The 16,654-nt window shown below is 38.7% G+C and overlaps 1 protein-coding gene across 6 annotated transcripts in view; it reads left to right on the top strand.

Annotated features, from left to right (window-relative positions):
* The window catches only part of PPHLN1 (periphilin 1), a 146,045-nt gene that overhangs the window by 56,769 nt on the left and 72,622 nt on the right, over positions 1-16,654 (top strand). For 5 of the 6 annotated variants that reach the window (XM_021704779.2, XM_021704778.2, XM_021704777.2 and 2 more), the window contains 2 exons: positions 5,246-5,302; positions 7,750-7,829. In XM_021704779.2, the coding sequence (XP_021560454.1) occupies positions 5,246-5,302; positions 7,750-7,829 (137 nt within the window). The remainder of the gene's footprint in view (positions 1-5,245; positions 5,303-7,749; positions 7,830-16,654) is intronic. The other variant, XM_044914880.1, reaches the window with a different exon arrangement.

Genomic DNA, 16,654 nt, shown 5'->3' with positions numbered 1-16,654 from the left:
GACTGCCTTCGGCTCAGGTCATGATCCTGGAGTCCTGGGATCGAGTCCCGCATCGGGCTCCCTGCTCGGCAGGGAGCCTGCTTCTGCCTCTGACCCTCCCCCCTCTCATGTGCTCTCTCTCTCTCATTCTCTCTCTCAAATAAATAAATAAATAAATCTTTAAAAAATAAATAAATAAAAAATAAATAAAAATACATTTTGAGAAGAGTATATTTGGAAGATAGACTCCATTATTTAACTTCAGTGTAATGGAAAAAAAGACATATCTTAAGACCTTTGATTGTGAATATATTTGGAAGTCCACATGACTTTTTGGATTATAGCTGAAATTCCAATAAATTTAGTGATTTATTTTCTGCCATTAAAAAGGTTTCTTTGGTGCAGGTTTAGAGTGGCATGGTAATAGAAGTCAGATCATGGATATTTTAGGCAGTAGGAAGGGAGGATAAACCCATTCTCTCGGTGACTGAATATTAGAGCGTTTCTTGGTTTGAAAGTCATTGTATTTGTGTTCAGTACTCATAAGGTCTTTTATTTCTCATAAATGGTTTGCCAAGCAAGATGGATCCAGTCTTTGCCCTCTGAGTCTATGATCTGGTTAGGGAGACACACCAGACATTCCATAGGAATAGGTATGTTAGGTGATACCTGAATGGTGAGTAGAAGTTGGTGGAAGGATATAAGTGGAAAAGGATTATTGGGATGAGCTGTGTCATGTGAAGAGATCCTGAACTATAATCTAGTATTTTCCTAGTAGATCTTGCACTGTAATTGATCCAGTTTAATGTGCTGTTGAAATTGGTTCTGCAGTATATTGTTCTTATTTGAGAATCTGTTGTTTACTCACAAGAGAGCTTTGGCTGTAAGTTTCCTGGGTGAATCTGAGGAGTACAGTTATGGCTTTTCTGGCATCAGAATAATTGAGGTTCTAAAACCGTAATCAATTAATGATGTTTCCATAAGTGTAGGCATTTATAGCATCCCTGTTTAGGGACTTAGTATGATCTGTCTGTACCACACATTCAGAATATGTACAGTTAGTATAGTATAATGTTTTATTTATATTTTTATTTATTTTTTTTAAAGATTTTTTTTTTTATTCATTTGAGACACAGAGATACAGGGAGAGAGAGAGAGAGAGCATGAGCAGGGGGAGAGGCAGAGGGAGAGGGAGAAGCAGGCTCCCCACTGAGTCAGGAGCCCTATGTGGGGCTCGATCCCAGGACCCTGGGATGATCACCTGAGCCGAAGGCAGACGTCTAACCATATATTTTTAAAAGCAAGCCCATGTGGTTTTACCCTGATGTATTAAAAGGAGAGTTCTGTTTAGAAGTTTACTTTCAAATATTCATAGTTAATACGCCTTTATGTCAACTTGTTACATCTCTAACCTCCTAAAGATGATTGTTGTGGAGAAGAGGAGGTGGCACAAGCTTTCTGTACCCCTTTACCTGGTTTCTTTTTTTTGTTGTTTTTTTGGTGTCTGTACCACAAGAGCATTTCTCTTGTGTCCTTTCCATTTTCTCTTTCATACCTTCTTCCTTTTTTTTTTCAGTTGAGCATTTGTTCATTTATTCTTTTCTTTTTTTTAATTTTATTATGTTAATCACCATACATTACATCATTAGTTTTGATGTAGTGTTCCATGATTCATTGTTTGCACATTACACCCAGCGCTCCATTCAATATGTGCCCTCCTTAATACCCATCACCAGGCTAACCCATCCCCCCACCCCCCCCTCCACTCTAAAACCCTCAGTTTGTTTCTCAGAGTCCATAGTCTCTCATGGTTCGTCTCCCCCTCCGATTCCCCCCCTTCATTTTTCCCTTCCTGCTTTTTTTTTTTTTAACATATAATGTATTATTTGTTTCAGAGGTACAGGTCTGTTATTCAACAGTCTTACACAATTCACAGCACTCCCCATAGCACATACCCTCCCCAATGTCTTTCATACCTTCTTGACCAATAGGTCTCTGGGAAATCATGTTCTTCCTAACCAAGACCCCCAAATTTGCATATCTTTATCCATGATTCAAAAAAATAAATGCTTTTGTAGCCACCATATCTTCATTTGTTCATATCTTAATTTATCTTTCAAAGCTTCAGCTGATTATCAAAGGAGATGTGAATGTCTTATCTGTGCTGTGAAGTTTGTTGACTGATCAGACTTTCATTCAAAAGTATCTGTTTTGTCCCTTTATGTTAGGTACTGTACTAAGAATTGAAAGTTTGCAAGACACGGTCCCTAACTCACTCATCTCATAGTGATTTTTTTTTTTTTAAGATTTTATTTATTTATTAGAGAGCAAGAGAGGAAACACAAGCAGGGGAAGTGGGGGAGGGAGAAGCAGGCCTCCTGCTGAGCAGGGAGCCCGATGGGGGCTCGATCCCAGGACCCTGGGATCATGACCTGAGCTGAAGGCAGACGCTTAATGACTGAGCCATCCAGGCGCCCCTCTAATGATGATTTTAATATTTTTTCTTGTAGTGTCCTTTGTTCTTACATGGGTTATCAGTAATTACTAACACTTGATAGGCTTGGATTAGTCTAGTTCTTTTCATCATTACTTCCTCAGGAAAACAGTATTTTCAGGAAGAAGGTGTATTTCTGAAATTTTATTTTATACAGAGATTTGTCAAATATTGTTGATACTCATATCAGCTGTTCTATTCAAAGAGTCACCAAATAATGTTAAATCCTTATAGTACTTCTGAATGTTTGTTGTAAAATTAAGCTGTTTCTCCAGCTTTGATTTCACCTCCATGGGAAGAACTTTTTACCTGATGTATGGAACCAGTGTTCCTCTTCATCTTCTTCCTCCCCATTTATTCTTGTACTCACTAGTACGTTCACTTGGATTTCAGTTTTAGTACTGCCACCTTCAGAATTTTCCTTTGCTGGTTTCTTTCTTTCATCCTAATTTGGGGTTCATTTTCTTTAGCGTGTTACAGCAAAGGTTTTGAGCCCTTTTGCCCTGCTCTGAAGCAGGGCGTTAGTGTCTGCTTAGTAAGAACACGTGTGAGGTGAATTTGAAGTAATGGCTAAATAGCTAAGGAGTAGCACCCTGTCAGTTGAAAGTATAAAGGTATGAGTGAAAGAAGTGGATTTCAGAGACATTTGTATTCATAGTGTTGGTTGGAGCCATGTAAGAATAGCAAGCAAGGTTAAAAATGAGGTTAGGAGGAACACACTCACATTTAGGAAACAATAACCAACAAAGAAGAAAGAGAAAGGTATAGTTAGGAACATGTAGGAGATAAAGAATTACAAAGGCATGAAAACCAAATGGCAGAATGTTAAGAAAAAAATTTTATTTTTTATTTTTTTTAAATAATCCGTGCCCAATGTGGGGCTTGAACTCATGACCCCAAGATCAAGAGTTGTATGCTCCACTGACTAAGCCAGCCAGGTGCCCCAAGAAAAAATTCTTTTTAAATCATTAAAATGCTATAATAGAGGACAGTTTTAATTAGTTTTAATATAAACAGATCATTGGAAACACTGAGATGAAAAGTTTAAGCATAACAGGGTTGTTTCCGTTATCTCTTGTTGTGTTAAAAAACAAAAACCCCTAAAACTTAGAGGGTTAATATAAGCACTTATTTATGAATCTGCAATTTGAGCTGTGTTCAGCTGCATGGTTTTATTGGTCTTTTAGGATATTATTAAATAGTCCAGCCCTGTTTTTTATGGGTAGGAATCTGTAGTTAAATGTGGTAATTCCTGCAATGTCTCTGAAATTTGGTATTGAAATCAGTAAACAGCACCAGCGGTGTGTTGGTGAACTGACTCTTCAGGGGCACAGCACATGATCTGTGGCATTTGCCATGGAGGGAATACTACCGTAATGATTGAGCTCAGGTTTTACTGATGTGGAGTCCCTGAACTTGGAGTTTGGAAGAGATGTGGACAGGCCACTCTCATCAGCTATTATGAGCCATCCCCAGATTCCAGACACTCTTGTAAAATACCAGTGTTCTCATTTCTTGATCTACAAAGACTGGGAGACAAGTTACAAAATAAACACGTAATAAAACAGGATTAAGTAAATGGGTGAAGAATTTTTTGTGAAAGAAATAAACGCGAAAATAAAAGAATAAATGCCAGTGTGAAAGCTCTGAACAGTTGCTGAGATCAATAAGGATTTGGCTAAAACAAAGAGATGAAGTATTCAGTAATAGATAAAAACAGATCAGCTGCTCAGGAGGAACAAAAATTTTCCTGATAACAGATCAGTTATGCAGGGGAGAAGGATATTGCATCTTTAACAACATTCTTGCGGAAGTAGGATGATAATATTTGCATATTTCTTGAAATATATTTTTTCTTGAAATATTTTTTTTAATGCAGGGTGGGTGCTAACAGTGCCAAAACAGTTCTCGGGGGGGAAAAAGTAGAATTGGCAATTTGGGATCTATAATAGAAAAATTTGAAGTGTTAAGGAGTTTTCATCCTATTGGAAAGATACCTATTATTATATTTAATCTACTTAAAAAGTTAAGTACACCTGTATCACTGAGTTTGCAGGTAAGGAAGCTAACAAAATATTCATGAGATTGTAAATATGGGATAATTAGGGATTCTAGCAAGACAGTAGTTGTGGATTTGTTTTTAAAGAAAATCCTTTTATGAGAGAATTTGTATAAAAAGAAGTAGCAGGATTTATTAATGGGCTACTTTTGAGAGCAAGTCAGAATGACTCCTTGCAGATAGCTACTGTAAGCCTAGGGAACGGATATGATACACCATGAAACCTTTACCAGTATTCTTTTTGATTTCTAGTGGTGATTCATCTTTCTCTCTTGATTGTGTGTGCTGTGTGTGTGTGTGTGTGTGATTCTTGAACCAGTCCTTTGCCAACCTCATGAAGATTGGAATACGTGCTTAAAGTGATGAGTAAGACCTGATCCTTATTTTCAATTTTTGGTGTCTTATTATATAATCCTTTTCTCATTCCTTTCTGCTCATGTTATCTATGGTTAGCCTAATCTTAACACTTCATTGTTGTTGGACCCAGTTAGCTTCTAATCTTAAAAAACAGAAATTTTCTCCTGTTCTGTTACTACTCTTTAGTGTTGGTTGCTCAGGCATCCCAATTTGAAGGCAGGGTAGGAAAGAATTTAGGGTCACCAGCAAATGCTCAGAAGTTCCTGTTCTCATCACTCCTACTTCTGGGTTCTTCTCTTGTCATTCCTGGGCACAGAGGTGCTGGTGTTAATTCCTCCTTGACCACCTTTCCCTAGAGTCCATCCGTGCTGGTGCCTCCTACAAACGGCAGAATGAAGGAAATCCAGAAAGAGGTGAGTTTTGAGTTAGATTTTGATTTGGGATTGTGAAGGGGTGGGGGACTTGAATTGATAGAGGTTACAGAAATGGGAAAAGTGTATAACTGCCCAATTAGTCTTTAGTTGGAACTAGAGTTTAATGGTAGTAGATACAGATAGTAGGATTGTGAATTGCTTGTCTGGTCAGGAATAGCCACCTCAAAGGAGATTGAGATTTGTAGAATAAACAAATCATTGACAGGACTGGAAAACAGTAAGATCAGGGTATTTCTTTTCACCTTTTCTGTGGTCTTTCTGCTGCCATCTGTAGCATCCTTTTTCTTTATCCTTTGCTTCTTGCCTGTCCCTGCCCTTCATGCAACAGGTATATATGAATATATGTGGATATATGATCTACCACCTGCTCTATCCTTCAGGATTCTTTTGCTTCTGCACACTGAGAAATCTGCTTAAATTAGCCCTAATGCAGCTAAAATCAGGAAAGATCCTAAGACTACAGGAAAGATCCTATTATACTTGACAATACCTGTAGTGCTGATGTGTTTGTAAGATTTTGCTAAGTAAGAGATTAACAGCTGCTTGTTCTGTGTCTAGCTGCTATGTGTCAGAATTGAGCCTATAATTATGCCTTTAATTAGCATAGTTTGATGTGCTGATTGGTTGAGCTCCTCACCTTCTTTCAAGGAATTGCTTATCTGAATAGAATGGGGAGGTCACTGTATCCTAAAGGTAGAAAAATAATTTATCTTTTCACCTAATTTTTGAGTATTTATTCTTTTCTTAAAGGACTTGAGCAGGGTAGGCCCTGGGTATTCAGAAATAAGCTATGATACTTGCACCTCTAGGAGCTTCTGGTGCAGTGGAATAGACTGACACTGTCACAGTATGATGAAGAATTTGCCATATGTAATAGAAATAAAGTGGGAATGATGAAATCATGTTCTTAGTCATTTTGGGATGTAGTGTTGGTTGGTATCTTTTGATTTTTAAGGTCTACAAGAACTTTTAAACCACTTAGTGTGAAAGGCTCTTAATGCCACAAGTTAAAAGATTCTAGGGTTATGATTTTTTATGAGACTGTTAGAGTTTCCGAGGTAGAATACTGTGCCTAGAGCAGGAGTTCTTATCCCTGGTACTGTTGACAATTGAGGTTAGATAATTCTTTGTTGTGGGAGGCTGTCCTGTGCATTTGTAGGGTGTTTTAGCAGCATCCCTAGCCTCGACTTACTGTGTGCCAAGGGCACTCTCCCACTTGTGACAATGGAAAATATCTTCACACATTACCCGCTATCCCTCGGGAGGTGGTGAGGGGAGTGTCTCCAGAAAGGCTTTCCAGGGCTGCAGGACATTGGATAGAGCTGATATTCACTACTGCCCTACGTGGTCAGGAACCTTGAGGCTCTAGGCTCCTACTTGGCAGTCTTGACCATAGCAGGAAGAGCTTAAGAGGCTTTTTGACTGAAGCTGGCTTTGCTTCAGTTTCAAGGTCGTTTGTGTCTGCTTTTGCCCTTGACTGCTTTCTTGGCCGTAACTGACTGGCTAGTCTTGACCAGCTTCTGTGTCAATCCAAACTTGGTGCCACCTTCTCCTTTTCTCTGTAATTTAATTTTGTCAGGTTTTTGTTTTTTTGATTTTTGTTTTTGTTTTTTAGCAATTAAGAGCAGAGAATTTATATTTGACACATACAGATAATTTAATGAAATATTTTTCTGTTAGTAATAGCTCACAGTTATTATTATTATATTTAACTAAAACAGTATTCTATGTTGAACTGACTAATGTTTAAATCTATTTTCTGGCTTAAGTTTCTATAAAAACGGTGGTGTGTATATATATATATAGCACTACATTAGTGTCTGTAGTGACTAAAGGTAAAGGTTAGTGACTATCTCACACAGATTTATTTTTAACCATTTAACAAATGGTACTTATTCATACCAGGCATTAGGATAGTGCTCTAAATTACAGTTTTCTAGTTTTTATTTTTATTTTTTAAACTAAATATTTCAGGAATATCTGCTAGATTTCCTACATGCCCCTCACTTTGAGCTATTGTTTAATTAGCTAGTTTTCTTTGTGGTATTTATATAATAACTACTTTTTTATTGTTAATTTTTATTGATAAATTAAAAGTTAGCTTTTAGGAACTTGGAGGAGGAAGCATTTATGATTTTAGTCTTTTCCCGTTCTTGAGGTCTTCTCAGTTGTTCTGTGTTTGCTAACTAGCATTAATGTGGCCTGGATTGCCATACATGGTGTCCATTGGTACTAGGTTAGTTGAAAATTTTTATGGTACCTTGCCTCTGAGAGAGGTAGGTTTAGATATTAAAGGATTTAATTTAATAATGAAGACTTCAGTACTAAAATAAGTATATGACACCCCCCTCATTTATTTAATTACAAAATCACTCTAATTGGAAACAAATGAGCTAGAAAATTGCATTTTATATTTTCTTGTATAGGTAAAGAGAGACCTGTTCAGTCTTTGAAAACATCAAGAGACACTTCACCCTCATGTTCTTCAGCAGTTCCTCCGTCAAAGGTTTGTTATATCTATAAAATTAATTTAAAGAGGAATCACAAAGCAAAGGAGGTGGTCTGTGTGGTACAGATGCTTTTATTCTTTACTGTTAAACCTGATGAGGGTAATTTGCTGCATTTAAAAACTTGAGTCATGAGGTGCCTGGGTGGCTCAGTCGGTAAAGCATCCAACTCACGATTTTAGCTCAGGTCATGATCTCATGGGTTGTGAGATCGAGCCCTGAGTAGGGCTCTGCGCTCAGGGGGGAGTCAGCTTGAAGATTCTCTCCCTCTACCCCTCCCCCCCACTCATGTACGTGTGCTCTCTCTCAAATAAATAAATCTTTAAAAAAACCAAGACTGGGGGAGGAGTCCAAGATGGCAGAGGAGTAGGAGTCCTTAGTTTTGTCTGGTCCCAGGAATTCAGCCAGATAGCTATCAAATCATTCTAAACACTTGCGAGCTCAACCAGAGATCTAAGAAAAGAATAGCTGCAACTCTACAAATAGAAAAGCAGCCGCTTTCTGCAAGGTAGAAGGAGCGGAGAAGTGACTCCGAGGTGATATATGGGGAGATAAACCACGGGGGGAAGGAGCCTCCATAAGCCAGCACCAGAAAGTGATAGAGCAGTGGAGCACAGAATCGAAACTTCTAGAAGTCTGCTCCAGTGAGAGATGTCCCTGCCTGAAAGGCACTAAGGTGGTGAAGCAGGACAGAGTTCTAGTGGGGACAGTGTGGTTTCAGGATGGCCAGGGTCATAATAAGACTGGGGGTGTCTGAGTGTGGCAGAGCTCCCAGGCATCAGAGCGGTGAAGCCCGCTGCAGTCAGTGAGCCCAGGAGTGGGCTCTCAGCTCTGAGTTGCCATAAACCATGAACTGTGGCACAGTCAGGTGACTGCTGTCCGAGCAGGGGCCCAGCGAGTAGCAGAACTGGCAAGAACCCCCTTCCTTCCCTGGGAGGAGTGGCATGGGTGGGCACTGCAGGAGTCTGCAAGCTTTGGAGACTCGAAACGGGGTCGCATGCCTGAGATAGAAACGCTAGGTCACAGGCCGGGTGAGCAAGGAGTGTGGACAGAATCCAGGGAGACAGGAGTGATTGACTGCTTTTCCCTGAGGCCTCACTGAGGAGTGGGGCTCCAGGCTTTTGGCTCTGGGGCCGGAGATTGGGAGGCTGCCATTTTCATTCTCATCCTCTGAAGCTGCACGGAAAGCCTTCAGGGAATAAAAGCTACATAGGGCAATTCAGAGCTACTTACTTAGTCTGGCCCCCCGTCAAGGGTGGTGCAGTTCCACCCTGGGCAAAGACACCTGAGGATCAGGGCAACAGGCCCCACCCCCAGAAGATCAGCAAGAATATCCGGCTAAGACCAAGTTTACTGATCACACAGAACTGCAAAACTCCAGTGCTAGGGGAAAATAGTATATAGAATTCATGGGTTTTTCCCATGGTTCTTTAGTCTTTCAATTATATATATATTTTTCTCTTTCCTTTTTCAACTCATTTCCTATTTTATCAACTCTTTTTTAGAAGTCTTTTTTAATTTTCATTTTCACAGTTACATTCTATCCTTTCATTGTCTTTAATTTTATTTTTGTCTATACATAAGTTTTTCTTTCTTTACAATTTTGGGATGCAGTTTATTCTAACAAACAGACCAAATGTCTGATCATACTCTCCTTTTTTCTTCTTCTTTTTTTTTTTTCTGTTAAAATATTTAAAAATTTTCATCTTTACAGTGAAATTCTATTCTTTCAATGTGTTTAATTTTATTTTCATGTGTGTGTGTGTATATATATATACATATATATATATATATATATATATATATATATATATATATATGTTTTTCTTTACAATTTTGGGATGTACTTTCTTCTAACAAACAGACTAAAATACACCCAGGATATAGTGTATTGCTCTGTTCTGTTCACCTGTCTATGTTCCTTCTTCTTTTTTCTTTTTTGTCTTTTAATTTTCATTTGTACAGTTACATTCTATTTTTTCATTGTATTTTATTTTTATACATAGGTAAGTTTTTCTTTCTTTACAATTTTTGGATCTAGTTCTCTTTTATTTATTTATTTATTTTTTAAGGTTTAATTTATTTGAGAGAGAGAGCACAGAGGAGAGGGAGAAGCAGGCTCCCTGCTGAGCAGGGAGCTCGACACAGGGCTTGATTCCAGGACTCTGGGATCATGACCTGAGCCAAAGGCAGCCGCTTAACCAACTGAGCCACCCAGGTGCCCTGAGGGATCTAGTTTTCTAACAGAAATACACACAGGATCTAGTGTATTACTCTGTTCTGTTCACCTGTCTGATTATATTCTCTCTCTTCCCCGCCTCCCCCCCCCCCCCTTTTGGGTCTCTTCTGAATTGTTTAGTATATATTTCTCTGGGGTTGTTGTTGCCATTTTAGTATTTTGTTCTCTCATTCATATATTCTTCTCTGGCAAGAATGATGACAGAAAAACTCACTCAAAAAAGAGAACAAGAGGCAGTACTGACTGCCAGGGACCTAATCAGTATGGGTATAAGTAAGATGTTAGAACTAGAGTTCAGAATAATGATTATTAAGATACTAGCTGGGCTTGAGTAGAGCATAGAGAACACTAGAGAATCCCTTTCTAGAGAAATAAAAGAACTAAAATCTAATCAAGTCAAAATCAAAAAAGCTATTGAGATGCAATAAAAAGTGGAGGCTCTAACTACTAGGATAAATGAGGCAGAAGAGAGAATCAGTGATATAGAAGACCAAATGATGGAGAATAAAGAAGCTGAGAAAAAGAGAGGTAACAACTATGGGATCATGAGGGGAGAATTCAAGAGATAAGTGATGCCATAAAGCAAAACAATATTAGAATAATTGGGATCCCAGAAGAAGAGGAAAGAGAGAGAGAGGAGGGTGGGGCAGAAGGTATATTGGAGCAAATTATAGCAGAGAACCTCCGTAATATGGGGAAAGAAACAGGCATTCAAGTCCAGGAGGCACACAGAAACCCCACCCCCAAATTAATAAAAATAGGTCAACATCTTGACATATAATGGTGAAACTTGCAAATCTCAGACAAGGAGAAAATCCTGAAAGCAGCTTGGGACAAGAGGTCCATAACCTACAAGAGTAGAAACATTAGACTGGCAGCAGACCTATCCACAGAGACCTGGCAGGCCAGAAAGGACTGGCATGATGTATTCAGGGTGCTAAAGAGAAAAATACACAACCAATGTTACTTTATCCATCAAGGCTGTCATTCAGAATAGAAAGAAAGATAAAAAAACTTCCAGGACAAACAGAAACTAAAAGAATTTGTGATCACTAAACCAGCCCTGCAGCCCTGCAAATATTAAAGGGGATCCTTTAAGTGGAGAGCCTAAAAGTAACATAGACCAGAAAGGAACAGAGACAATTTACAGGAACAGTGACTTTACAGGTAATACAGTGGCACTAAATTCATATCTTTAAATAGTTACTCTGAATGTAAATGGGTTAATGCCCCAATCGAAAGGCACAGGGTATCAGATTAGATAAAAAAAAGTAAGAACCATCGATAATGCTGTCTGCAAGAGACTCATTTTAGACCCAAAGACACCTCCAGATTGAAAGTGAGGGAGTGGAAAGCCCTTTATCATGCTAATGGACGTGAAAAGAAAGCTAGGGTAGCAATCCTTATATCAGACAAATTAGATTTTAAACCAAAGACTGTAATACGAGATGAAGAAAGACACTGTATCATAATTAAAGGGTCTATCCAACAAGAAGATCTAACAATTATAAATATTTATGCCCCTAACATGGGAGCAGCCAATTATATAAACCAGTTTGTAACAAAATTAAAGAAACACATTGATATAATACAATAATAGTAGGGGACTTCAATACCCCACTCACAGCAGTGGACAGATCATCTAAGCAGAAGTTCAACAAGGAAACAAGGGCTTTGAATGGCACACTGAACCAGATTGACTTCACAGATGTATTCAGAGCATTCCGTCCTAAAGGAGCAGAATACACATTCTTCTCGAGTGCATATGGAACGTTCTCCAGAATAGTTCACATACTGGGTCACAAATCAGGTCTCAACTGGTACCAAAAGCTTGGGATCATTCCCTGCATATTTTTAGACCACAATGCTTTGAAACTTGAACTCAATCACAAGAGGAAGTTTGGAAAGAACTCAAATACATGGAAGCTAAAGAGCATCCTACTAAAGAATGAATGGGTCAACCAGGAAATTAAGGAATTAAATTCATGGAAACAAATGAAAATGAAAACACAACTGTTCAAAACTTTTGGGATGCAGTAAAGGTGTTCCTAAGAGGGAAGTACATACCAATACAAGCCTTTCTCAGGAAACAACATAGGGTTCAAATATACAACCTAACCTTACACTTAAAGGAGCTGGAGAACAGCAAATAAAGCCTAAACCCAGTAGAAGAGAAATAATAAAGATCAGAGCAGAAATCAATGAAATAGAAACCAAGAGAACAGTAGAACAGATCAGCAAAACTAGGAGCGAGTTCTTTGAAAGAATTAATAAGGTTGATAAGCCCCTGGCCAGACATATCAAAAAGAAAAGAGAAAGGACTCAAATAAATAAATCATGAATGAAGGAGGAGAGATCACAACCAACACCAAGGAAACAAAAACAACTTTAAGAGCATATTATGAGCAAGTATATGTCAACAAATTAGGAATCTGGAAGAAATGGATGCATTCCTGGAGACATATAAACTACCAAAATTGAAACAGGAAGAAACAGAAAACAAAACCTGAAGAGACCCGTAACCAGTAAGGAAATTGAATCAGTAATCAGAAATCTCCCAACAAACAAGAGTCCAGGGCCAGATGCCTTCCCTGGGGGAATTCTACCAAACATTTAAAAAAGAATTAGTATCTATTCTTCTGGAGCTGTTTCAAAAAATAGAAATGGAAAGGAAAATTCCAAACTCCTTCTGTGACATTACCTTGATCCCAAAACCAGACAAAGACCCCACCAAAAAGGAGAATTACAGACCAATATCCTTGATGAACATGGATGCAAAAGTTCTCACCAAGATACTAGCCAGTAGGATCCAACAGTATATTAAAATGTTTATTCACCACAACCAAGTGGGATTTTTTCCTGGGATGCAAGCATGGTTCAACATCCACAAATCAATCAGTGTGATATACTACATAAAAGAAAGGATAAGAACCATATGATACCCTGAATAGATGCAGAAAAAGCATTTGACAGAGTACAGCATCCTTTTTTTTTTTTTTTTTTTTAAAGATTTTAATTTATTTGACAGAGCACAAGCAGGGGGAGAGGTAGAGGCAGAGGGAAAGGGAGAAGCAGGCTCCCCACTGAGCAGGGAGCCCGATGTGGGACTTGATCCCAGCACCCCAGGACCACGACCTGAGTCAAAGGCAGACGCTCAACTGACTGAGCCACCTAGGCGCCCCAGCATCCTTACTTGATTAAAACTCTTCACAATGTAGGGATAGAAGGAACATAAATCTGTCATAAAAACCATTTATGAAAAGCCCACAGCAAATATCATTCTCTGTAAAAAACTAAGAGTTTTTCCCCTAAAGTCAGGAACATGGCAGGGATGTCTACTATCACCACTGCTGCTCAACATAGTATAGAAGTCCTAGCCTCAGCAATCAGACACAAACAGAAATAAAAGGCATCTGAATTGGCAAAGAAGAAGTCAAACTCTCACTCTTTGCAGATGACATGACACTCTATGTGGAAAACCCAAAAGACTCCACCAAAAAATTGCTAGAACTCATACAGGAAATCAGCAAAGTGGCAGGATGTAAAATCAATGTACAGAAGTCAGTTGTATTTTTTTACACTAACAATGAGATAGAAGAAAGAGAAATTAAGGAGTTGATGCCATTTACAATTGTGCCAAAAACCATAAGATACCTAGGAATAAGCCTAACCAAAGATGTAAAGGATCTGTACTCAGAAAACTATAGAACACTTATCACAGAAATTGAGGAAAACACAAAGAAATGGAAAAACCTTCCATGCTCATGGATTAGAAGAACAAATACTTTTAAAATATCTATGCTAGAGCATTTTATACATTCAGTGCAATCCCTATCAAAATACTATCAACTTTTTTCACAGAAATGGAACAAATAATCATAAAATTTGTATGGAACCAGAAAAGACCCCGAATATCCAAAGGAATGGTGAAACAGAAAACCAAAGCTAGTGGCATCACAATTCCAGACATTAAGCTCTATTACAAAGCTGTAATCACCAAGACAGTATGGTACTGGCACAAAACAGACACATAGATCAATGGAATATAATAGAGAGCCTAGAGGGCGCCTGGGTGGCTCAGTTGGTTAAGCGACTGCCTTCGGCTCAGGTCATGATCCTGGAGTCCCGGGATCGAGTCCCGCGTCGGGCTCCCTGCTCGGCAGGGAGTCTGCTTCTCCCTCTGACCCTCCCCCCTCTCATGTGCTCTCTCTCATTCTCTCTCTTTCAAATAAATAAATAAAATCTTTAAAAAAAAAAAAAAAAGAATAGAGAGCCTAGAAATGGACCTTCAACTCTATGGTCAACTAATCTTTGACAAAGCAGGGAAGAATATCCAGTGGAAAAAAGACAGTCTCTTCAACAAATGGTGTTGGGAAAATTGGACAGCCACATGCATGAAGAATGAAACCGGACCATTTTCTTATACCATGCACAAAAATAGACTCAAAATGGACGAAAGACCTAAATATGAGACAAGAATCCATCCAAATCCTAGAAAACATAGGCAGCAATCTCTGTGACCTCGGCTCCAGCAACTTCTTGCTAGGTACGTCTCCAAAGGCAAGGGAAGAAAGGCAAAAATGAACTATTGGGACTTAATCAAGATAAAAAGCTTTTGCACAGCAAAGGAAACAGTTGACAAACCGAAAGACAGCCGACAGAATGCAAGAAGATATTTGCCAATGTCTTATCAGTTAAAGGGCTAGTATCCAAATTCTATAAAGAACTTACCAAACTCAACACCCAAAGAACAAATAATCCAATCAAGAGATGGGCAGAAGACATGAACAGACATTTCTCCAGAGAAGACCTCCAAATGGCCAACAGACACATGAAAAATTACTCAATATCACATGGCATCAAGGAAATACAAATCAAAACCACAATGAGATACCACCTCATTTTAGGTCAGGATGCCTAAAATTAACAAGTCAGGAAACGACAGATGTTGGTGAGGATGTGGAGAAAGGGGAACCCGTCTTACACTGTTGGTGGGAATGCAAGCTGGTGCAGCCACTCTGGAAAACAGTATGGAGGTTCCTCAAAAAGTTGATAATAGAGCTACCCTGTGATCCAGCAATTTCACTACTAGGAATTTACCCAGAAGATACAAATGTATTGATCCAAAGGGGCACCTGCACCCTGGTGTTTATAGCAGCAATGTCCACAATAGCCAAACTATAGAAAGAGCCCCAGATGTCTATTGACAGATGAATGGATAAAGAAGATGTCATTCATATGTATATATACATATGTGTATATACACACACACACACACAATGAAATACTACTCAGCCATCAAAAAATTGAAATCTTGCCATTTGCAATGTCGTGGGTGGAACTAGAGGGTATTATGCTAAGCGAAATAAGTCAATCAGGGAATGACAATTATCATATCTCACTGATATGTGGAATTTAAGAAACAAGGCAGAAGTTCATAGGGGAAGAGAGGAAAAAAACAACACGAAATCAGAGACGGGGGACAAACCATAAGAGACTCTTAATCATAGGAAACAGGATTTCTGGATTGGAGGGGTGGGTGGGAGAATGGGGTAATGGTGATGGACATTAAGGAGGGCACGTGATGTAATGAACACTGGGTATTATATAAATGAATCACTGAAGTCTACATCTGAAACTAATAGTACATTATATGTTAATTGAATTTAAATAAATAATAAGTAAAAATAGTAAAAAGAAAAAAAGTACAGTTGAGTACAGTTGACCCTTGAACAACATAGGGGTTGGGAGTACTGACCTCCCATGCAGTCGAAAATTCATATATAAATTTTGACTCCCCCTAACTTAAATTCTATAGCCTACTCTCAGCTGGAAACCTGACTGATAATATACTTAATTAACACATATTTTGTATGCTATATATATATTATATGCTATATTCTTAAAGTAAGCTAGAAAAAAGAGAATGTTACAAAAATCATAAGAAAGGGCACCTGGGTGGCTCAGTCGGTTAAGCATCTGCCTTCGGCTCAGGTCATGATCCCAGGGTCCTGGGATTGAACCCCACTTCTGGCTCCCTGCTCAGTGGGGAGCCTGCTTCTCCCTCTCCCTTTGCTGCTTCCCCTGTTTATGCTCTCTCTCTTTCTCTCTCTCTCAAATAAATTTTTTTTTAAAGATTTTATTTATTTGACAGAGAGAGACACCACGAGAGAGGGAACACAAAGCAAGGGGAAGTGGGAGAGGGAGAGGGAGAAGCAGGCTTCCTACTGAGCAGGGAGCCCAATGTGGAGCTCAATCCCAGGACCATGGGACCATGACCTGAGCCGAAGGCAGGTGCTTAATGACTGAGCCACCCAGGCACCCCTCAGATAAATAAAATCTTAAAAAAAAAAGTCATAAGAGAAATACATTTATAGTACTGAACTGTAAGAAATCCACGCATACGTGGACCCATACTGTTCAAATCTGTGTTGTTCAAGGGTCGTCTGTAGATATATAGGAAAATAAAATAACAAAAAACCCCAAAACTTGAATCTTAAGTAACCATAACTTGAAAGTATCTACCAGAAAAATGAGCAGTTTTCTCATACTATTTTTCCACAGGTTATGCTAAAATTAGTACTT

Source organism: Neomonachus schauinslandi, chromosome 5 (genome assembly GCF_002201575.2).
Source record: "Neomonachus schauinslandi chromosome 5, ASM220157v2, whole genome shotgun sequence".
Classification (NCBI taxonomy): domain Eukaryota; kingdom Metazoa; phylum Chordata; class Mammalia; order Carnivora; family Phocidae; genus Neomonachus; species Neomonachus schauinslandi.
This window is presented reverse-complemented; position numbering and strand designations above follow the sequence as displayed.